This window comes from Melopsittacus undulatus, chromosome 3 (assembly GCF_012275295.1).
Source record: "Melopsittacus undulatus isolate bMelUnd1 chromosome 3, bMelUnd1.mat.Z, whole genome shotgun sequence".
Taxonomy (NCBI): Eukaryota; Metazoa; Chordata; class Aves; order Psittaciformes; family Psittaculidae; genus Melopsittacus; species Melopsittacus undulatus.
In genome coordinates, this window is record NC_047529.1 from 6,046,609 (window position 1) to 6,069,169 (window position 22,561).

The 22,561-nt window shown below is 46.9% G+C and overlaps 2 protein-coding genes across 4 annotated transcripts in view; one reads left to right on the top strand and one right to left on the bottom strand.

Annotated features, from left to right (window-relative positions):
- Positions 1-9,547, bottom strand: part of PAK5 (p21 (RAC1) activated kinase 5) — a 122,412-nt gene extending 112,865 nt beyond the window's left edge. Inside the window, exon 1 of the mRNA XM_005147501.4 lies at positions 9,497-9,547. The gene's annotated coding sequence lies outside the window, so the exon portion shown is untranslated. The remainder of the gene's footprint in view (positions 1-9,496) is intronic.
- Positions 9,548-9,703: 156 nt separating this feature from the next.
- LOC115946248 (uncharacterized) lies at positions 9,704-22,286 on the top strand. Of its 3 annotated transcripts, none has more exons than XM_034061056.1 (3): positions 9,705-10,171; positions 11,196-11,276; positions 11,364-11,716. In XM_034061056.1, the coding sequence occupies exons 1-3, from the start codon at positions 9,772-9,774 to the stop codon at positions 11,444-11,446; spliced, it is 564 nt and encodes a 187-aa protein (XP_033916947.1). In that variant the 5' UTR covers positions 9,705-9,771; the 3' UTR covers positions 11,447-11,716. The 3 variants fall into 3 exon arrangements, with proteins under 3 accessions (XP_033916945.1, XP_033916947.1, XP_033916946.1); XM_034061055.1 differs by lacking the exons at positions 11,196-11,276; positions 11,364-11,716 and adding exons at positions 20,288-20,407; positions 21,751-22,286 and having other exon boundaries at positions 9,706-10,171; XM_034061054.1 differs by having other exon boundaries at positions 9,704-10,171; positions 11,196-11,716.
- The last annotated feature ends 275 nt before the right edge of the window (positions 22,287-22,561 follow it).

Consider the following 22,561-nt stretch of genomic DNA (forward strand, 5'->3'; position numbering starts at 1 on the left):
ACCCTGTGCCAGTGCCTCAGCACCCTCACAGTAAAGAATTTCCTCTAATGTCCCATCTCAATCTCCCCTCTGTTTAAAGTCATTCCTCCTTGTCCTGTCTCCACATGCCTTTCTAAGAAGTCCCTCCCCAGATCTCTTACAGGCCCTGTTTAGGTATTGGACAGCTGTTGCAAGGTTTCCTGTGAGCTTTCTCTTCTCCTATTTGAAGGAAAGACAGCAAGAAGTCAATTTATAGGTAAAAAAGAGAAAAGTTAATCTCATTTTAGCTGTAGAGTAACAAAAGACGTTCTGAGAACTACCCAGGTCAGTCTCCCTTGGGCATAAGGTACAAAAGTCCAAACCTGATGCCCTGCAACTCAACGTGCTATGGAGCCTCACAGCATAGATTGAAGGACTCTTCCGTGCCTGTCTCTCCTTTGAAGAGAGTATTTTCCATTCCTGCTGCTACCAAGACTGTTATTTATTGAGAACACTATCAGCCCTCTCACACTGTGTGCTAGAGGGGTTAAGAAAGCGAAGCAGCACGGGTGATAACCAGGCTGGGTGGAGGTGCTCGGGGTGCTGCTGAGCCCCTGACAGCCCCAGCCTGGAGCCAGTTACAGCATTAGGCAGAGCTGAACAAAGCCCCTTGGCCATAAACCATAGGGAGCAGATTTGCCTCTGGAAGTGTGCTGAACACTGCACCTTCCCAAGCAGTGATGTGAACTCTGAAAACACTTCCAGAGGAGGAAGGGAGCAGACAAAAGGCTGATGAGAGCTGCATCCTTACACAAGCATGAAGGACAGATAGAGACAGCTTCAGCAGGGAGCAGACCCACAGAGGAGCAAAGGATGGTGGCGTCAGTGCGATTAAAGGCTTTTCAGCATGTTCTGCTTTGCACTTCACCCCCTCTCTCAAATGGATACCAGCAAGAGAGGAAGGCAGATAAAGAAGCCTTATTCCTGACAAAGGCTCCTGAGAGCTTGGCTTTGCAGCAGCTCAGGAGATGCATGCCAGGCAGGAGTGGGATTTGTGCTCCCTGCAGGAAGGAGGCAATGGAGCAATATGTTTTTAGACAGAAAGTATGAAAACAGAATTAAAATACAGCAGTGTTTGTAACTTATCTGAGGCTATGGGCTGTATCTTACAGATTCAGGAAGGCAGCTTGGCTGAGCCCCTCCAAAGGCACCAAAGCTTGGCTGGGAGCTGGGCCAGAAAACTCAGCACTTAGGAAAACACTGCTGGAAGATCACAATTCATCCATACAGGAGCAACTAGGATTTTCCAAGTGAAATAATTAAGTCCAGACAAGTATATATGGAAAACACACAGTGCTCTGATACCTTCTGGAGGAAGAAGGACATTGACAGGCTGGAGTGACACCAGCGGAAGGCCACCAGGATGGGACACAGACCTGCTACACTGATGCAGTAGCCCACAGAGATGAGGGAATCTCCATCCTTGGGATAATGAGGAAGAGGATTTAAACTACAACCAAGCCTTCAAAACCATCATCTTCACCAACCCCTGAGCTGGTGCTGCCAGACTGGTCACCAAAAATGACACCTAGGGTGCTGTTCAGTAACTTGCCTGCAACACTTCAGAAGGAGAGACAAGACATGAAATGAATTCAGGTAAAACACTGGATCATTGGAGGTGAAAATGACACTGAACACACACACACACACACACACGGCTGTTATTATTACAAAGGGATTTCGTATGGAAGAATCCTCTGCAACAGCTTGCCCAAAGCAGAGTATTTATTTCACCTGCTCAGCTCACTGCAGGGTGCTTCCTTTGTTCTCCTGCACAGACAAGCCTCTGGAAGAGACCACTAAATATCTCTGATGTACCTATAACGAGAGGATATGTTGACAGGCAAAAGCAATTTCATTTCAGTCAGGTTTCATTTCTAAATCCGCATCCCCTGACCTTCGAGTGAAGCTTGGCTGTGGTAAGCACAGAGCACATCTGTCATTGTGCTGGGGAAAAGGATGGGAAGCCAAAACCCAGAGCGTGTCCCTTTTCAGAATGAGCTGTTTGCATTTTTTGCTCTGCATTTAATGAGCTTCTGATTAAAGAAGGTTTTCAGGGTTTCCCACATAAGGTTTTTCCTCCAGCTTAAGTCAGTTTGGGTCTGCACCTTCAAAAAAAGCCCATGTGTTTAAGTCAGAAAATCTGCATTAATATTAATGCTGAATAGGAAAGGAATTTGGGAGCTGGACTATCTGCCAGTGTTAAGAAATGCATTTAAAGGTGTGCTTAGCCCAAGAGATAACCCACTACTGTGATCATCCAGCAGTTTCAAAGGACAAAGTGATGCTACTGGCTTTTTCCAGTGTGGGAAGGATGCAGCAAACATTGGGACCTGACGGATGATCCCAGGGCTCCTCCACCCTAATTGTCACAGAGTTCCCTGGTGGCCTCCATCGATTCATTTCTCCTGTCTGACCTAATTTTCTCGGCTGCAGAATTGGGATAATCCTGCCTCATGTAGGATTTATAATGAGAAAAGGATTTATTTTATCTTATGAAACATGACTTCGAGATGCTGGTTGTAGTTAAAGGCCCAGTGTGCGTGGTAGCAGAGAAACATAGGATCATAGACCCACAGACTTGGGTTGGAAAGGACCTTAAACCTCATCCAGTTCCAACCCCCTGCCATGGGCAGGGACACTTTCCACTAGACCAGGTTGCTCCAAGCCCCATCCAACCTGGATCTCTTGCATTAGGAGCTTGCTTTTTCCCAAGAGAGGGAAAGCAATGCTTGCCTTTCAATGGCGAGTAGCTGTTCTGATGAATTATTCTGTACTTTGCATTATACTTTATCTGTATGTTCTGGTTTTCTAGAGAGCATCATTAATGTTTTCACGTCAAGTGAAACTCCATAGATCTCCACTGGGGGTCTCTGTTCTTCAGAGTTTTCAGTTTTTAATGCCCGCTCAATGCCCTGAGACTGATGTGAGGTTCTTCAGCAGCAGGAAGACCTGGTGGCCTCCATGAAGCACATGAAGGTTGTAGATAAACCTGCACTGACTGCCCCAAGAGAAGTCCTGACCGACCATCCCAGTCAGATGCTTTACAGAGAGCACCAGAAAGCCTATTTTCCAGCACTGTTTAATTTTCCCAAATCTCCCATTAGATTATTTCCAGTAATCAAAACCAAGCTCTTTCATTCACATGCAGGAAATACTTGATAGCCATGAACATAATCCTTAAGGAATCAAAGGATAGTTGAGGTTGGAAAGGACTTACTGAGATCATCTTGTTCAACCCACCTGGTCAAGCATGGTCAGCCAGAGCAGGTTGTCTATGTCTGTGTCCAGTTGGGTTGTGAATGTCTCTACAGATGGAGACCTTCTGAGACCCACAGCATTGCCACTGTAGTATGTTCGTTGCAAAACTCCTGCTAACTGGACCAGTTCTGAGCAGGAGATGGGACTAGATGCCCACCAAAGGTTCCTTCCAACACAAATAACTTTATAAGACCAAGACAGATGGGATCACAATTCTGGCAAGATGTCTTCTGCCTCAAAAGAGGCATAAGGAAACCCTTGAAACACTGGATCAATTGTGCTTCAGAAATAGCTGACGTGTTAGAGGATGTGAGATCCGATTCAGAGAAACACTGAAGGAAAGGCACCAACGCACAAGATCTACCATTAAAACATGACTATAAGTCATCAGTGGCTCGGAAACCCAGTGCCAAAATCTGAGAGAAGACAAAGTTTCCCTATTGCTGGCAATCTATCAGTCAAGTGAAGTAACACAGGACTTTGGTTTAACTTGAGGACCCCAAACTGCAAAGGTCAATGCTTACAAGTTACAAATCAGTAATTTAGTATTGTCTGTGGAATATAAGCTTGACCCTGTGGTATGTGTGCCCTATAATTACATGCTCACACACTGGTTTTCAGACACTGAGGGCAATGTGTCCTTAAACTTCTCTTAGAGCAGCTGTGTGCTGTCCATGCATTACAGATCCCTACTGCACCACTCATTACTAGCTGCCTTTTGCGTTTTCCCCTCTCAGCTCAATTATGACTGAACAACATTTAACAGCAAGCAAGGAACCTCCAGTAAAAGACAGGAAATTTGCCTTTAGAAGAGAAATATGGGAAAACCACCACAGGTTAGAAATAAAGAGGTCAGTATTGTACTGAATCACATCTAGGACATTGGTATCTGCCCAAGCTGATAGTCTTTTTTGGATTCATGACCAGGATAACAAAGTGATATCAAACATCACAGGACATTTGGATGCCTCCATTAATAAGCACCTGGGAGGAGGAGTCATGTAAGACTGAGCTGCCACATAACTGATGGAATTGTGTCACTACCTTCAACTATTGCTACTGGCACCAAACTGCACAAGAAAATGCATTCGGTAGTCACTGCTTTCACTTTAGTAAGTCTGAAGGATGGGGTAAAAATCACATCAGAGCACTGCAAGAGATACAAATCTCAGTGTTTAAGTTCATTACTTAATGTACAAGTTCTGGGATCAAACCAGAATGGAACTGGAAGAGGAACTTTAATTCTTCCCCTCCGCCCTCATACTTCCCATCGTTTTTCCCTTTTTACATCTAATTTTTCCTCTTTTCATACTGCTACTGGGAAAGAGAGAAAAAAGGAAAACATGAAGAGAATAAAGCAAAACTGAAACTCTATTCCTCTCTTCTATAAAACACTTGCGAACAAAACAACGCTTTGTGGCTTTAAACATCAATTTTCACTCAGCGAGGAACTGAATTCAATTTTCATCTGTTGAAAACTGAATTTCCTGGTTATCTTTCAAGCAGGTATAATGCTGTGCAGTGAGGATTTCAATCAGACGGGAGGCAAAAAAGACAATCAGCAGCTTCAATAAGAGATACTCCCTGACAGCTCCCAAAGGCTGCTGGAGTGCCTGCAAAGAGCTGCTGACCACCAAAGGGCCTCTGACAGCTCTCAGTGCACTTGGCTTTTAGCTCTCACATCTCTGGAACTCTCTTGAGTACAGTCCAGATCACAATAACTGAATTAGTACCTCCACTTCCTCAGCAGAATAAGCCCAAAATGCAGGGGAACCATTGGAAAGCTGATATAAGATGTAATGGTATTGAAATTATTTAATTTATACAATTAAAATGTGCCCCTGTAAAGCTTCCAAGTCTCCTGGAAGCAGCTTTAGGATCTGCTTCAAACTGGTTCAAGGTAAGTCTCTAATTGTACAGAGTTTAAGCATGCTCTCAAGAGTTTTAAAAACATACAGCTCCCTATGACAGGCATTTTGGAATGGGTTGCCCATGGAAGCTGTGAATGCTCCATCCTTGTCCAAGGCCAGGTTGGACCAAGCCTTGGGTGCCATGGTTTAGTGTGAGGTGTCCCTGCCCATGGCAGGAGGGTTGGAACTGGATGATCTTAAGGCCCTTTCCAACCCTAACTATTCTATGATTCTATGGTTTGGAACCACATGGCCAAGTCAAGCAGCAACTGACAGGCACTGAACCTCCACAAAGCTGGTGTCCCCTTAAGGAGCCTTCTCTTCTCCAGGCTGCCCCAGCCCAGCTCTCTCAGCCTGGCTCCAGAGCAGAGCTGCTCCAGCCCTCGCAGCATCTCCGTGGCCTCCTCTTGTGCTGGGAGACCCAGAGCTGCACAAAGTACTGCAGGTGGGGTCTCATGAGAGCAGAGTAGAGGGGCAGAACCCCTCCTTCGACCTGCTGGTCACACTTCATTTGATGCAGCCCAGGATACGGTTGGCATGGCTGTAGCATCCCAAGGGTTAATGCCATTTAGGAAGGGATGCAGTGGAAAACCTTGGAACTCTTAGCTTAATAATTATAGTGTAAAACCCAGGCTGGGTACAGCCAGCAGTGCAGCTAGCGGACATGTCACTGCTGCCCCATGAGTCACCTATGGGCAAAATGTCTTTCTGCTTATGAATATGATAAGACAAAACCCAGGGCAGGCCTGAGGTCCTGACTGTTCCCTGACATTATAGCAGTGGGAAATAAAAAATCATAAATCACTACTTCTGAAGTGTTTTCTTGACCCACACTAGAGCCTCTGCTTTTAATGTTTATTCATTGACTGAGAAGAAGCACGGAACAGAGAAATCCTGCCTTAAAGAAAAGAGATTATTGCAGTGGTTCTGGGTAGCTGCTGGTTTGCCTCTTTCAAACTTCACTTCTGGGAAGATAGGGTGGGCTAACCTAAAAGAAGGACAGAAATACTGTGACCCCCATCTCAAGAGCTGATGCTGATCTGGAGGTGGGAGCAGGCTTTGAGGTGCCTCTGCATCCACCACTGTGTCCAGTGGGACCCTCAGGTCTGTGGGTACCTCCAAACCAGTGCTGAGGGGTACCGCAGGGAGGGTCATAGAATGACAGCATCAACTCGGTTGGAAAAGACCTTTAAGCTCATCAAGTCCAATCTTTATCCCAGCACTGCCAAGGCCACCACTAACCCATGGCACTGAGGCCTCATCTCCATGGTGTGTAAACACTTGCAAGGATGGTGACTCCAGCGCTGTTCTGGGCAGCCTGTTCCAATGCCTGAGCACCCTTTGGGGAAGAAATGGTTTTTAACCTCCAGTCTTAATCTCCCCTGAAGCAGCCTGAGGCTGTTACCTTTGTCCCATCCCTTGTTCCTTGGGAGCAGAGCCCAGCCCCTCCTGGCTCCATCCTCCTGTCAGGCAGCTGTAGGGAGTAATAAGGTCCCCCCTGAGCCTTCTCTTCTCCAGACTGAACCCCCAGGTCCCTCAGCCGTTCCCCATCACATTTGTGCTCCAGGTCTTTACCAGCTCCGTTGCCCTTCTCTGGCCCCGCTCCAGCACCTCAATGTCTCTTGTAGTGAGGGGCCCAGACCTGAGCACAGGATTTGAGATGCAGCCTCACCAGTGCCCAGTGCAGGGGCACAATCACTGCCCTGGCCCTGCTGCCGCACTGGTGCTGATACAGGCCAGTATGCTGCTGGCTTCTTGGCTGCCTGGGCTCACGCTGCTCATGTTCAGCATTCCCAAGTCCTTTCCCAACGACCCTCATTCCAGCCACAATTCCCAACCCCGGAGGACGGCACCAGCGGGGCTCGAGCTGCCAAGCGGCGCCGCGCACGGCCGACAGGTGGCGCCATTGTGCCGCGGGCGGTGCTGTGCGGTGCGGCACCGAGACACCCCCCTCCCAACCCCGCTACAGGCAGCGGGCAGGGGTCGGCGCCTGTCCCGCATCCCGCTGGATGCAGTGGGGCTTTCCCCTTCACTCCTACGGGAAGCACTCAACATCAGGACGCAGTAAGGATCAGCTCTAAAGCTGATCTCCGCCTGTGATAGCTCTGCTCTGAGACCATCAACCCAGACCTGCACTTCCCCAAGTCCATCACTCTTGAGGCTCAGTGAGGAACCCCCAAATGGGCACCACCGACCCAACCTTAGAATATCCAAGATACACCAAAGAATGATCAAAGCCCGGCCCCAGCAGTGCAGAGCTCTTCATCCTGCCTTTCAGGCTGACCTTAAGGCTCCAATACTGGGAGGAGCATGGAGGTTGTTCCCCTCAGTCAGTACACCCAGCACGAAGGGGCTTTAAGCGCATCTTTTGCAGGAGCAGCATTTTGGGTTCTGCTCTTTATTGCAGCACAAAGGACCATAAACCTTTTCTGGCCAGGACCATGTGAATACAGGAGGCTCAGGTGCCAGCTCAAGGCAGAGGTGGGGGGTACTGCCCCACCACGCTGCAGACAGGAGCATGCCATGCTCATCCCTCAAGCTGGCAAGGTGCACACCAGGTTGGCCAGGGCCACGCGTGCCTGCTGACCCACTGGTGGCAAGTCCAGCTGCTCCCCACCACTGCCACTGCCAAACCATGTCACTGAGGGCCTCATCTACAGTGTGTGAACCCTTCCAGGGATGGTGACTCCAGCACTGCCCTGGGCAGCCTGTTGCAATGACTGAGCACCCTCTGGGGAAGGGATTGCTCCTTATCTCCAGTCTAAACCTCCCCTGGTGCATGGAATCATAGAATAGTTAGGGTTGGAAAGGATCTTAAGATTGTCTAAAGCATCTTAAGGCTGTTTCCGCTTGTCCTACAGCTTGTTACTTGGGAGAAAAGACTGTCCATCCTCCTTTCAGGCAGCTGTAGAGAGGCACACTGGATGCTTGCATCCCTTTGTCCACTTCAAATAGAGCTCTGTGTGTTTGCACACATGCTGGGTGTGGTGCTCAGGGTGGTTTTGGGGTGCAGCTATTAGCAAGTCTATCCCAGAAGTGCCTGGAGCTGAATTGCTGTGATAGCACAGTGCTACTGATCTGTGAGCTGGGACCTGCACGTTTGCACAGAGGACGAACAAGAAAGACCAGTAAATCATGTGTGGGTCATGCTGACAGCCTGTCCCACACTCCCAGTATGTTCCCAGTTAGAGTGAGGAATAACCACAACACCCACCTGCAACACAACACACCCGTAGCACACATCCTGGGGGGGGGGGGGGGTGGGGGGCTTTATATGGATCCACATTTAAAATAGAATCATAGAATAGTTAGGATTGGAAAGGACGTTAAGATCATCCAGTTCCAACCTGGCCTTGAACACTGCCAGGGATGGGGCAGCCACAGCTTCTCTGGGTACCCTGTGCCAGCGCCTCAGCACCCTCACAGGGGAGCTTATTCCTAATGTCTCATCTCAGTCTACTTTCTGGCAGGTTCAAGCCATTCCCCTTGTCCTGTCCCTACAGGTCCTTGTCCAAAGCCCCTCTCCAGGTTTCTTCTAGCCCCTTTAGGCACTGGAGCTGCTCTAAGGTCTCCTGGCACCTTCTCTTCTCCAGGCTGAACAAGCCCAACTCTCCCAGCCTGTCCTCATAGGAGACATACTCCTATGAAAGAGAAAGGAGCAAGAGAACTGGCAGTGGGGAAGCTGCGAACTGATGTGAGAGCTTCCTCCTGACCCACACCACTGGAGGTGACCTGAGTAAATGCTCCAACATTTACCTTTGTCAGTGTTGGTCCTACATCTGCCAGGCTCTTCTCAGCTCTGCAAAGGCTGCAGCTGTGGCATGGAGCGCTGCTGTGCTCCATGTGCAGAGGGCACTGCTGCAGTCAGGGATGGATGCACTGCTGTGTCTGCCACCCTGAGAAATAGCAAGACCCTCCCTAAAATCCCTGTCCTCAATCAGAAACCCTCTCTCCAGCTCATTTCTCCCACCTCTGATGTGACTGAACTCCTGGAGTGATGCAGTCCAACCAGGCAGCACACGGCTCCCGGCATGGCACGTTTCACATGAGAACAAGAGCAGTGTTCCCAGTTCTGTGCCTGTTTGGGTCCTTTCCCAGCCTTACTCAAACTGCCTGCTTTGTGGCAGTACTGAGAGTGGTAAACTTAAGAGCTGTAGCATGCCAAGCAGATAGAGGGTTATTTCTACTTCATGGCTTCCCAATGCCATAAACACATCGCTTTAAGAAATCCATGAAAAAACGGCTGCTTCAAAATAAACTATATCCATCACTGGCCCTAAAGATGACACACGATAAAATGCCCTTACCAAACAGATCCTCACATTTCAGCCCAGGAGAGCCTCCAAGTGCACAGCAAAGCCAAGACAAACGCAGCACTGCTCTCTCCTGGAAAGGAACATGGTTTGAAAATCCCTGTTGTTGGCCTATCCCAGAAAGTGATTCATCCTCCCCACGGGATCTGGACTTGCCTCCGCATGTTTTGCAATGCTGCCTGGCTTTATAACAGCCTGGTTGCATGTGGTGGCTCCTCACTGGCTTCTCTGCTTGCCTTTGAGTGAGGAGGCAGCAGCTCATCCTCCTCATGATGATTTTCCTCCTGCAGCATCTCTTCTTGCTGGCCACAGACTTACTGCTCGCGACGACCTTTTCCTGCCTCTTCTACGTCTTCGTATGCATTTGTATTGCATCTTTGGCCTGCTTCATTATCCTCTTCTCCTTTGGCATTGTGGAGAGGAATATCGATGTGAAAGGGAGAGCAATTGTCATTCTCGTGTCCAACAGCTCCATTGGGAGGATGTTTGCAAGGAACCTGAATAAAGCAGGTTTCAGGGTGTCTGCTGCACACTGGCCTCCTCGAGAGAAGGGGACAGCTATGGAAGAAGAGTGCTCCTCAAGCATTGAGGTAGCCGAGCTCCACATGACTGAAGATGAGTATCAGAAGACAATGAAAACCTTCATAGAAAACCACTTATCCCTGAAAGGTAATTTTTTGGGCAAACTTACGGATTTTGCCTCGGTAGATATCAAAATGCACAAGACTGTGAGGTGGTTGTAGTTCATCAGCATCAAAATGCTTTAGAGAACGGGTTATAACACTCTAACTGTATTGCTATTCTTAGTGCAAAACAAAAAATGTTGCTTTTTCCAGGGGAAAGAGCCTGCTCTGGTGGCTGTGCAAGGCCCCAGTAGACCCCAGTCCATGGAGGAAGGCAAGGTAGGCCAAGGAATGAGGGGGAGAAGGTCCCACCAAGTCACCTGGGGAGACAACACAGATGAACAAGGGACAGCAGACACTTGGACAGTGACCTGAGAGGAAGGAATGTGTCTGATTTTAACTTCTTCTGGATTAAAATACCTGAGCTCCCTCTTGTCTTCTTGCCTGCTGTGGGATTCCTAAGAGCAGTCAGGTTGGAGCTTTGGCTGGCAGGCTGGGACAGGGTCCCTGGACCACACTGTGGGGACATGGGACTGAACACAACCTGCAGCTCACCTGGGACAGCACAAGGCAAGCGATGTCTTAAAGGGGATGGCTGCAAGCACTGCTGCAGGGTGTGTCTCCAGTGCTGTGAGATGAGGGGTGCCCGTGGGCAGGCTGGTTTACACCCCAGCTGAATTAGCTCTGCTATCCAGGAGTCTCTGTCCTCACAGCCATAACTTTACACCTATTTGGAGTGACAGAAGACTCAGGCTCAGCCATCTGGGCTGTAACCTCCCTGCCTGCAGGGCTGCAGGAACCCTCTCCTCCACTGTGAACCTACCTAGGGCATGTCTGAGCAGCAAAGCTCTCTCACTTCATCACACTGCCTCCTTCCTTCTCCAGCCTCTCCATCCCTCTCCTCCTTGTTCTCTCTGTGGTTTCACTGAGGCTCCCTTCGAGATCTCCCCAGGGAAGCTTCTGATTGCTCCCACTGAGCTGAGCTCTCTGAGATTATCCACTTCTCACCATGACAGATAAGCCCCTTGGCACTGCTGCCCAGCACTGAAGGTTTGTCTTTGTGCTCCCAGGCTCTGCAGAGGAAGGACATTTTGGAAGTCAGAGCATGCACCATGAAGCCTCCCCTACTACAGACAGCCTTCAGATGGGTGGTAGGGAACCCCAGCCAATACCTGCTGCTAGCTGCAGCTATTCAGGACTCCATGGCACAGGATATCTCACATTGCTTTTCTCCTCAGAAGCATCCAAAAGACCAGAAGTACCTGTGGTCAGCTCCTGTGAGACACTGCATGGCCCAGGATACAGCCCCTCCATTCACTAGCAGCACAGAGGCTCCAGGAATGGGTGCCCTGCACACTGATGGAGGGTTGCAGATCAAACGCTCCATTGCCTCCATCAGTGTTTAGACTCATTTGCACTAGTACAATTACTCTGGCAAAGACAAGACCTAAAGGCTCACAAAGCTGTGAGCCAGCATATTCCTCCTCCAGAAACGGACAGCGCAGACTTTCTTAACCAGCAGTGCTCTGTGGGAGCTGGTGATTTCCATGGGCCTTTGCTGTTGTAATTAAATGAGGATCTATCCCAGTGATATCTGCCTGTTTTTCCTTTTGAATACCTGTGCTGGTTAAGGGGTTTTAATAGAATTACAGAATGGTTTGGGTTGGAAGGGACCTTAAAGCTCATCCAGTTCCAACCCTCTGCCATGGGCAGGGACACCTTCCACTAGAGCAGCTTGCTCCAAGCCCCGTCCACTGTAGCCTGACAGGTTACTCTAGCGTAGGATCTGTCTGGTTTTACATTTAGGATCTCCTGCATAGTATTCAGATCACAGAGGGGGATACTGACATGCATTTCCCAAGTGCTGACCCAATTGCATGGCAGATCAAAGCACTGTGTGTGGGTAGGGGGGAGAGAAAGAAGCTTCACAGTTTCCTTGCATTTCTCTGTTAACAGTTTCATGTGAGTGCTGCTATTTATTCTGCAGGACTTGCTGTAATACTTTTGTCAAGGGTGAACAGGATCACCTGCCACCAGCTCATTGATAATAGAATGATTTAAGTCAAATCAATAGACCACACTGGTAAGCTCCCCACATGCAACATGCAGTTTGGTCAGCAGGTTCTGGACAAGGAGAGAAGAGAGTTTGTGCTGTAGGAGCTGACATGGCACAGCATATAGGAACCAGACATTATACAGCTTTCTCCATTTAGAATCACTCTTATGCACTTTATGTATATACAATTTTTTGTTTGCAAAGAAATCAATTTTTGTGCTGTTTTCTATGAAGATGTTTAATAACTTGTCCCCATAGCAAATTTTTACCATTAGATCTTTGTTACTACAGGTAAAAAGACACTTGTTTGATACAAACACAGCTTTTGAAATGCCCTTCAAAGTAACAGAGAGGAGTCAGAACTCCCTAGTCATGGTTCCTTCTAGAATTAAAAAACTGATGACAACCAAAATCATTAATTTTTTATTCTAGTAGAGGCCCAGAGGCCCAAATTTTCAGGTAGGCCAATGCCTTTGTGTTGTGCTGGCAGTACAAATTACTAAGGTGCTATTATGTTTAAAGAGATTGTAACACAAAGATACAGAGAAATGCAAGTCAGCCACCTTCCAAAGTCATAATATGCTTAACTTAGTTCATAAAAGTCTTGTGTTCTTCCAGTTTTCAACTTGTGGTGTGTTCAGATCAGATGTTTAAATGTTCTCTGTGACCAGGAGGTCAAAGATAGGAGGAAAGAGAGGAGAGAAGGACTCTTAATTGCTCACCTTGAGTAGCTGAGCTTGTGTTATCAAACCCTGCAAGAGCTCTTGGCTCCAAGTGCTGCTTGAGAAACTGCTGCGTTGCTCTTTGGGCACCTTGCCTGGAAATGCTGGCAACTGCTTCAGGATTTTCAGGATTGACTGCAGGGAGGGTGAGGCAGGACAAGGAGATAGAATCATGGAGATGGGCAAGACCCAACAGACAGCAGCACCCTGACCTGACTCGGGCAGGGTTCAGCAACCACAGTGCTTGGCTGACTCAACTGCTGCAGGCTCCGCTGCCACAGTACCATGGGGTTCACCTCATCACAGACACAAGTACAACAGACACGGGGCTAAGTGAAATCAGTGTTTACTGCACTGTGCCCTGGCTGTGCCAAGAGCAGCAAGCCCCAACAAGCTGTCAAGTGACCCTGCCAGCCTGCACAGAGTTCAGTTTCCTGGATTAAACTGCCAGGACAAGCAGGATGGAGAAAGCGGATGTCTCACATCTAGTCTCAGCCTTTCTCATGATTTAGACATTATTTAAACTGGGTTTCTTGTTATCTGCACTCAGAACACTTCCAGTGTCTTGAGAGATCCTGTCTTCTCCTTTTGGTGTCTTTAATGTCCCTCAGGTCTTTCTGCACTGCAGGCTGATCCCTGCCAAACTTCATAACATCTGTAGGTCTGTAGATCACCAGTGAAGTGCACAGAGCAACAACAGTGGCAGAGCACTTGGGGGACCTGCCACCGCTTCCTTCTCTTACTCCAGGGACCAAAGCTGGTTTCCCTCTTCCTTGGAACTTTTTTCTCCCACTCCTCATAGTATTCATCACTCATCACAGTTGTTTCCACCTACTTTCTCCTTCCTTGTTTTTCTTCCATTCCTCTCTAATGTCTCAGGTTTCTGCAGGGGAGATGACACACTGGTGTGAGCAATGCCTCTGGCTGCACAACACAGCCTCTTGCTGCTCATGCAGATGAAGTTGCTCACAAGAGTCCCACTGACCTTCATAGGGTCAGGATTTCATTTCTTGTAACTGAATCTCAGCTAAGACATGACCACTGCTGCATTCTTCAGTACATTTAACAGCTTCTCTCTGTCCCTATCTGTTAAATAGGAAGGGCAATACCTTTTCCACAGGCAGGGAAATAACTGATGCAAGTTAATAACATTAATTCCTAATCTTAGGCACCGTATTTGGAAGACTCTTTCTCACCCTGCACTTCACCTCAGTGTTCCAAAGCAATGGGAAGTGCTTGTTTCTGAACCTTGCTCTCCAAAGGCCCGTGCAGACATCTAGACCAGTGGGAGGTAACAGGCTGTCATCCTCAGCCATCTGTTCTCATACCCACAGTGCTGCGGCCAGACTGGCTCTCTTCTGAAGTTAGTCCAAGCAAGATCACCTGGATCATTTGATCTATTTAAATAGGCAGGGTTAGTTAATCCAGCTGATCACTGTCTTCTATACATCACAGGACACTCATGCATGCTCTTCATTGAAGAGAGCTGTGAGGGCAGCAACACCAATAGTGCAAGCAGAGCTAAACCTGGGCTGGGAGGGGTGTCCAGAGCTGCAGTTGCTTGCTCAGGGCTGGGTACTGAGGTGCTGGCAGAACTATACAGAGCATTGAAGCATCAAGGTTTCTTCCGAGCAGCCCCATGGCTTCTTGGATGCTTCCACCTCTTCTAAAGGTCAAGCTGGTTTGGCAGTTCTGTTCTGCCTTTGGTAGCAGTGGGATATGCTCTCCTGGTACTGGCACTTGCCTTGCGCCTCTCCTTCAGCATCCACTTTAGTTAGTCACACAGTTTAGTCCATGGAGGCTCTCTTGTGACAGAGATGGTGGGCCTGAACAGGAGACAGAGACATTTGAACTGCTCCCTTGTGTGGTGGTGCTCCCTAAGGATGTCAATGCAGTTGATCAAATTGGTTTATTATAAAGTAGCCCTTCCTCATTATCATTTCTATGCTACATCTTCCTTAAGATGAAAGGCTAGGCCCTTCATCATTCCTAAAGCTCACCACAGAGGCCAAGTTCATCTTTCCTTTGCAAAAGTATAGCTTAGTGCATGAGCAAGGAAGAGTCACAACAGCCTGCCATTCCCGCTCACTTCAGAGATGGATTGGACAGACAGGATAATCACTGACTGCAGTAAACTACAAGGGAGCAGGAATTATGAATGAACAGAGGAAACAAAATCATATACTCATGCAATTTTAAACAGTGCTGCATTATTTAACTTCACCCAGCTACAACAACTGCAGGCCACCTTGGATAAATCAGGCCATTTTCCAGGCTGCAAATGACCATGCTTGGAGTTATGCATCAAATGATGAATTTCTGTAGCTATGCTTTTATGCCTCTAATATGGGTTATCCAGAAGTCTTAGATGAACTGGCTTGGAGCTATATTGCCTTTCTGTCTCCTGGGGATTTATCAAAACTAGAGAAGCACTTTGATACAGCAGCCATCAGGGCTATGAAACAACCCAGATCCTGTTCTGAAACTATAGGTTGGGAGGAGTCACTTATTTCAGGATAATGGGAAATGCCCATTCAAAGCTTCTGTTGTTTTAAGTCAGGAACCTGTGAATCATTTGCAGTGGATGTGCTTTTTTTCTGTCTCCACAAGCAGCTATGTGTCAATACCGCCGGGCATTTGATGGGAGGGCAGTTTTCACTTCCCTGAAGTGCTTTTGCAAGTCTCTTATTTCATCAGACAATGTCTCCGCCAGGAGCCAAGCACCCTGGATGCACACACAAACCCACATGATCTAAAGAGTTACCCAATCCAGGAAGGCTGCAGCCTCCTCCCTTGCTCATTGCCAGCTCCAAACCTCCATCCCCCACATCACACTGCTGCTGCACTGGACTGAGTGAGAAGGCTGTGAGCAGGAAGGGGCTGGCACCACAGACCTGTGCAGAGCCCTCAGGACTCTGGGTGTTAATCCTGGCAGGATCAGTCCTGTCAGATGGATTCTATAGGCCAGAGAGCTTCATGATTTCCAAAGAACAAGCCTGGCAGGCAGCTGGGCAGGAATACCCGGGCATGGAAAGCAGGAGCTGGGCTGTGAACAGTGAGTCTGGGTTGTGATAGAATCCAGCAGGTACCCAGAGCCCTGACGTGCACATCAGCACTTTCATACAATCATTCAATCAACCAGGTTGGAAAGTCAAGTCCATCCAGTCCAACCATTCCCCAGCACTGCCAAGGACACCACTAACCCATGTCACTGAGGGCCTCATCTACACAGATTTGAACACCACCATGGATGGTGATTCCACCACTGCCCTGTTCCAATGCCTGAACACCCTTTTGGTGAAGGCATTGCTCCTATTACCCAGTCTAAACCTCCCTTGGCACAGCTTGAGGCTGTTACCTCTTGTCCTTATTTATCTGTTTGTTGCTGGCTGGAGGATTTCTGTTTGCAGGCCAAGAGCTTTAAGCAATAACTAAAATGCATATTGGTCTGCCTTGTATTAAGAAGTGGGTTATTTTATTTACATGCATTCAGGACGTGCTGTCATGCTCACTGCTAATACCAGCCATGCATGTAATATTATGGAAAGAGGAGGTGAAAGAGCCATATGCTGCTGTGACCTTCTCCAGCTTTCTTCCAAATCTTATGTTTGCAGACAACATGAACAGAAATGGATCATTTCTTACATAGAAACCAAAGCCCAGGTAGTTGGATACTCACATTACACTGCATATATATATACTTTTCTACTCCTAAATTCTGCTGGAACCCTTCTCTAGCATCCTAAAGCAATACTCCTCACACTGCCTCCGCTTAGCTCATATGAATTTTACTTACATGCTCTAAATTTACCTTACAACAAACCCCAGACAAGTTCCATTTCCAAGCTTCACCCATCATTAAACCACACAAGACTGAAGGGTATTTTTAGCCATCATCAGAAAGACAGAGATATTTGTGACATGTTCCTGAAACAAATGATCAACACATTTCCATGCAATTGCAGTGGCAGGATTAGATGCAAGGTAACAGTCTCTGGGAAACTCTTTATTTATCACTTGTACATGATGCAAAACTGATTTCTGGTTCTGTGAGTACTGGAAATAGTCACAGATGTTACTTAACCTTGATGCTAATTTAAGCATGTCCCAAACAAGAGCTTAACTCTGCACCAGTTTAGAAACGTTGTGTGTCTTTAACCAGAGTGGGACAGCTTCCACCAGCAAATGTTATTCAGTATTTGTTACTGAACTCCTGAGTATTTATTTACTTCAAATCTACTCTCTTGACATTCCCCATCCAACTGATAAACTTTTCCCAACACTTACGCTGCCAGCTCCCAGGTAACACAGAGGAAAGACTGTGGCATTTCCAGTAGGAAGAAGTGGGCAAGAACAAACTCTTTTAGAGAGCTCCCCTTGCAGGACACTGGGCTTGGCCTGGCCTGTGGTCAGCTCAACCCAGGGAGCTTTGCTTTGGCACTAGATTGTTCCTCCAGCTCCCTGGAGGAGGAGATGTCTGGCAGGAACAGATAGAAAGGCAATATATCCTCTTAAAAACCCCAGCACAGAGCCAAATTCCACCCCACGTAGGCTGACTTAGTAATACTGTCTTACATGCACTGGTTTAGAGCAGGCAACAGTCTGCCACCAGAGCATTAAAAATCAACCTGGTCTGCAGGTCTATGGATTATAAATGCACGTGGTGAAAACCTCTTGGAATTGATGCTCTGTCATAGTCAAATGATTTGTTATGGAGATATTGTCCAAAAACCAGAGCCTTCCTTCTGTTCTTGGGTGGTTTTCCCTACTTTCTGGAAGCACATTTATTATTCTTATGGTTTGGTCAAATAGTTTGAAACCTATAAACCATATGATACAAAATTACCCTGCCAAACAGCCCTGCCAGGTAGCATTGCTTTCTAACCCCAGACTAAATGGAGTTAAGTTTAAAACAACAGATTGGTAAAGAAGAAACAGTTATTTTCAATAATGAATAGTAATAGTAATTCCTTCTGTAAAGAGATTGCCATCAAAGAACCATTCCCAGTGGTTAAAAGAGACTCTTAGGTCTCTATGCTTACCTGGCACTACCCCTAACCACTTTCCCTGTTCCCCAGAGGCTTTTCCCTATAGGTCTCATACAGTTAAGTTGCATTTTGCCTTGTCCTAAAGGTGGAATCACAACATAAACACCTCAAGTCCATTTAAACCTTACAGCTGTGCCAAACAACCCAAAAAGTTATGATTTTTCTAGCTCCTGAAAACCAATTCTGTACTTGAACTTCCTTTCACTGTAAAAGCCCAAGTGCTTGTCTCCCATTATAGCCTTGCTTTCCCCACTCCCATCATTAAATTAATTGAGTTGTCATCAATATAAAGCTAAAGATCCTTTCAGGTGTCTTGCCTTCCACTCCTTCCCTCTCGCCACCTTTGTGGTTTCATATTTACATGTATTAAAAATGCATTTTCTCTCTTTTCTTGCTCCCAAAGACTCGTGCTGCATCAGGAAAGCTTTTAGTCCTCATCAGAGATTCAGATTTCCATCCTGCTTTCAATTTATAGAGACCACATTTTCCAATGAGTAAACACACTGATGGAAAATTCCCGATCAGTTCCAATAACCATACAAACCATAAAGAGAGGGACTGTGCCCTTCTTATCCATCCACTCAGGAACAGCAGACTTCAGTGTTGTTTGGATAAGGTCCAGAAAATAAAAATACAGGCAGAAGCAGGAGAATAAACTACAGCCTTCAACAATAAAAGTCTATAACCCATCAGAAACAGCATCCCTAAATGTTTGGATGCTGGAAAGATGGTGGCAAGAGGAATGCTGCTGTCATCCATTTGCTCTTTGCACCTCTCTTTAGACCTCTCTAGCTGATTTGTTATTCATGCCACCAGCTCCAGAGCACAGGTCATGTCTATGTGTCAGTCATGGGGATTCACATTGTCTGATGCAAAACAGGGTGATGCACTCACTCTGCAACCGAAACACGGGAGCAGGTGAATGAGGACCTTAAGTCTTAACACTGCTTTCTGAGAAGCAGAGAGGACTGGGGACAAGGCAAGTCTTGCTGCTGCCTCCCTGAGGGACGTGCTGCAGCCCATGGTTACAATGCATCTGGCACTGCACTTTAATAATCAGATCTGACAAGTGAGATGTATGATCACTATCTGATAGATGAGAACAACACAGGGAGTTAAACCATGGGACAGACAGTTGCATTCAGGACTGATGTGAATCAGAGGTTCAGTCCAAGCCTTCTTTCTCAGGGCCAGCATTACAGACATGGACAGATAATAAGAGCCAACCACCACCCACCATGTCTTTTGTTACAGTTTTCAGCAAACATGGCATGGACACAGACAGTTCTTGGCCAAAAGAATTCACCCAGAGCTTTCCTTGGGCTCTTGCAACAACACTAAGGAAATACTTTCCTTCAAACTTTATTCCACTCTCTTTCCTTAAAGCAAAGCAGGGCCCTTCTTTCCTTACACAGGAAGTCACCATTCCCTCAACCAGCAGCCATCCTTTCCCCTCTCCTTCACACCCACTGTCTGGAGACAACTTCCAGCAGCTACCAGGTTTAAAGGCAATCTGGTCCTTTGGGTAGACACTGCATTTTATGGGTCAGAACCCTCTTTTGAAGTTAAGTAAGCAAACAGATAAAAATCCCCTCTCAAAGATTATCCACTACACCACAGACACACAGGCCCCAGTTCTGATTCATTTGCCCTACAGAGTAGGAAACTTTTAAACCCAGATTTGCCCCTGTATGACATTTGGATGCAAGGGCTTACCATTACAAAGGTAATAAGGGAGTAAGTGCCTTAAAGAGAACAAGTCCCAGCGAGTGATGGTTTCTAATAAATGCCATTTGATTTTTCCTCAAATGTATTTCTTGGAAGAGACTTGACTTGCTTCACTTCTAAGAAAAGTAATGTGCTAATGTTTGCCTGATGATAAAATTGATCTGACCTTCTGCAAATAACCTGACATCACGGCGTGTAGCTGAGCCTTTTGAAGTGCATTAGGTTGTTCATACAACAGGGCTTTCTCCTGTATATTCTGTACGGCCTCTTCATGTAAATGATGGAAACGTCTCCAAAGCTTTCCTAAAAATAACTTCAAGCAACTGATAAAAAAATATAAAGATTTAAAATTCCAATGGAATATGGAATAACAAATTTCAATGGAAGTGGGAAGGAATAACAGTCTTTGGAGCAGCATTACTTTCACACTCTTGCAAACTATGGCCTCCCTCCTCCCCCGTGTGAATGGTGGTTATAGAGCTTAGTATGTTCAGGTTTTTAATCAGAAATAGTTGCAAGGGGTGATATTTCATCTGGAGAAACACAACGATGTAGTTCAAGACCGAGCTGAATGAGTTAATGCAGCTGATACCCTGTTAATTTGGCAGGCATGTATGGGCTGATGAAGAAGCCATCCATCCTGATATGGGAAGAAATGGAACCAGACACACACAGCTTACCTGAGAGAAAAACCTCCTCGAAATGGAAGAAGGTTTTCAAGGCTCCAGGTAAGAACCAGTTACTGCAGTCAAGTACAACTGAACATACTGCATTCCTCTAATGAAGTCTAGATGAGGGGGAAAATGTCTTTAAAATGTTGTAGCCATTAAGGTTTTTTCCCTTAACATGGTTTTCAAAATCAAAGTCCTTGTTTGTGGCCACTCCTCACCAGGGTTGGTCACTGACAGCTTAACTGACAGGTAAGGCTGGCCTTGTAACTAAGATTACCTGGATAGGACAGAGCCAACGTGTGCAGCATCAGCTCTGCAAAGCCCCCACTGTCCCAGGGACCACCTGAGCTCCCTCCTCTGGCATGGAAAAGAAGTAAACCCCCACAGCTCCCACCACCAAAACACAGTTTAGTAGCTGGAAGCACTGGGCCTTTATCAGATGGCAGAAGTTCTCCTCCTGGTTAGTTCTTCACACAGAAGATGCTACTGTCTCAGAGTTCACTGGAAGAGGTTTGTTATCAGGGTTAGCTGTTTATAGGAAGGAAGACTTAGAAATAACCTGCTAATTAAAGCATGAGTTTATTTATATGACACATTCACAGAGAGTTATTTATTTGCTCTATAAATGTTTGCATTACAAACTATTATTTGGTTTAGCTGCATGCCAAGTCTCCTCTGCAAGATTTGTCACCATTTGAAGGTGTTCTTCAGGCTTGCAAGAGCCTCAACACTGATGGCAGACTCTGGCTGTAGATTCCCAAGAAAGCACTTTGCTTTCTTAGCAAAGATGAAGAGAAGAATGGCAATAAAAGCTGTAAGAGGAGGCAGCTAAACTGTCCTTCATGACATAGCAGAAAAAGTAGGCATCTTGTCCTCCTTTCCCAAGTGATGCTCATTAGATGTGGAGTATATCACAGAAACAGATGGGGTAAATAACCAAGAAATCTGTCACCCAGCTCCCTGAATCACCGCCTCTACCATGACCCTCCACCAGCCCCTGCTCTCGAACCCAGCCAGCACTGGGGGGCCAGTGCTTGTGGCCACCCTGCTGCTGGCTGCCATGACTTAATGCTCATTTGAGGGATGCAGTGCTCTCTTGCACAGTGTGGAGGGAGCTCAGCTTGTGAGCAGCCCCTTACCCACCCAAACCTTCCTCCTGTCCCCAGTGCAAAGGGCACTGATAGGAGTAGGACCAGGGAGCACTTCCTCTGGGTTGTTTGCTCTGGGAATCCAAAGCCTATGATGGCTTTTATTTATTTTTATATATATTTTTATCTATATAGAAAATATATCATTATATAATTATATTATTGAAGATGCTTTTATTTATTTATTGGACACATTAATGTTCTTTTGCTGTGGAGTGAGTGGTTGAAACAGCAGCACTTTTCTCTTTACAGCCCTCTGTGTCACAGTCCTCTCTTGCCTAGTGAACTGTGCCTTGACTTTCCTGAAGAGAAGCCTGCAGCTCCTTGTGCCTCCACTGGAGTCCAAAAACTGAGAGGAGAACAAACATGCTCACAGCTCAGTAACATGCACCTCAGAACTAAGCAGCATCCACTGTAATGGCAGCTTTTACCTCTCCTGGGATGAGGGAGGACGACCCACACAGCAGGAAGAGGGCTGGGAAAGCATCCTTGGAACAGGCTCCTGCCCCTTCAGCATTCTGACACCTGAAAGATGCTGCCTTCCTGCACCAATCCAGCCCCAGAGTCCAGCCTTGGGCACAGCCACATGCAGCCAGCTGCCTGAAGGGCAAAGTCAAACCAGATTTGGCTTGTATTGCCTTAACTGGTAAATGCTGTCCTATACTATCTGAAACAGCTGTAAAACCACAGCTGTCAACACTGATGCACATTCACATATAGAAATCTCACATATATCAAGTGATGTGTCCCAAATGTGCATTAAATAACTAGCAAATACAGACACAAAACCTTTTTCAGGGTCTGTCATTGGTGGGTGTTTACCCAGAGCTCAGTTCTGCCCTGCAAGCACTGCCACCAAAATCACTGGGAGAGCAAAGGGACAACAGGCTCTCTCAGCAAGGGGACATGGGAGGTGCTGCTACACAAACAGATCCTCCATTGAGCTCTGCAGCCAGACCTGCAGCAGATGTAGATCAGTCGCAAAAGCAAGGCCAGCCAGCTCCATCTCCAACACTGAGGCAGAGCATTAGCTGCTCTCCAGCACCTCGTTGAGATTTAAGAG

Coding starts and splice junctions, on each gene's coding strand:
- LOC115946248 (XM_034061054.1), top strand. CDS start 9,772: ATGATGATTTTCCTCCTGCAGCATCTCTTCTTGCTGGCCACAGACTTA. Junction 10,172..11,195: donor AAACCACTTATCCCTGAAAG/GTAATTTTTTGG, acceptor TTGTGCTCCCAG/GCTCTGCAGAGGAAGGACAT.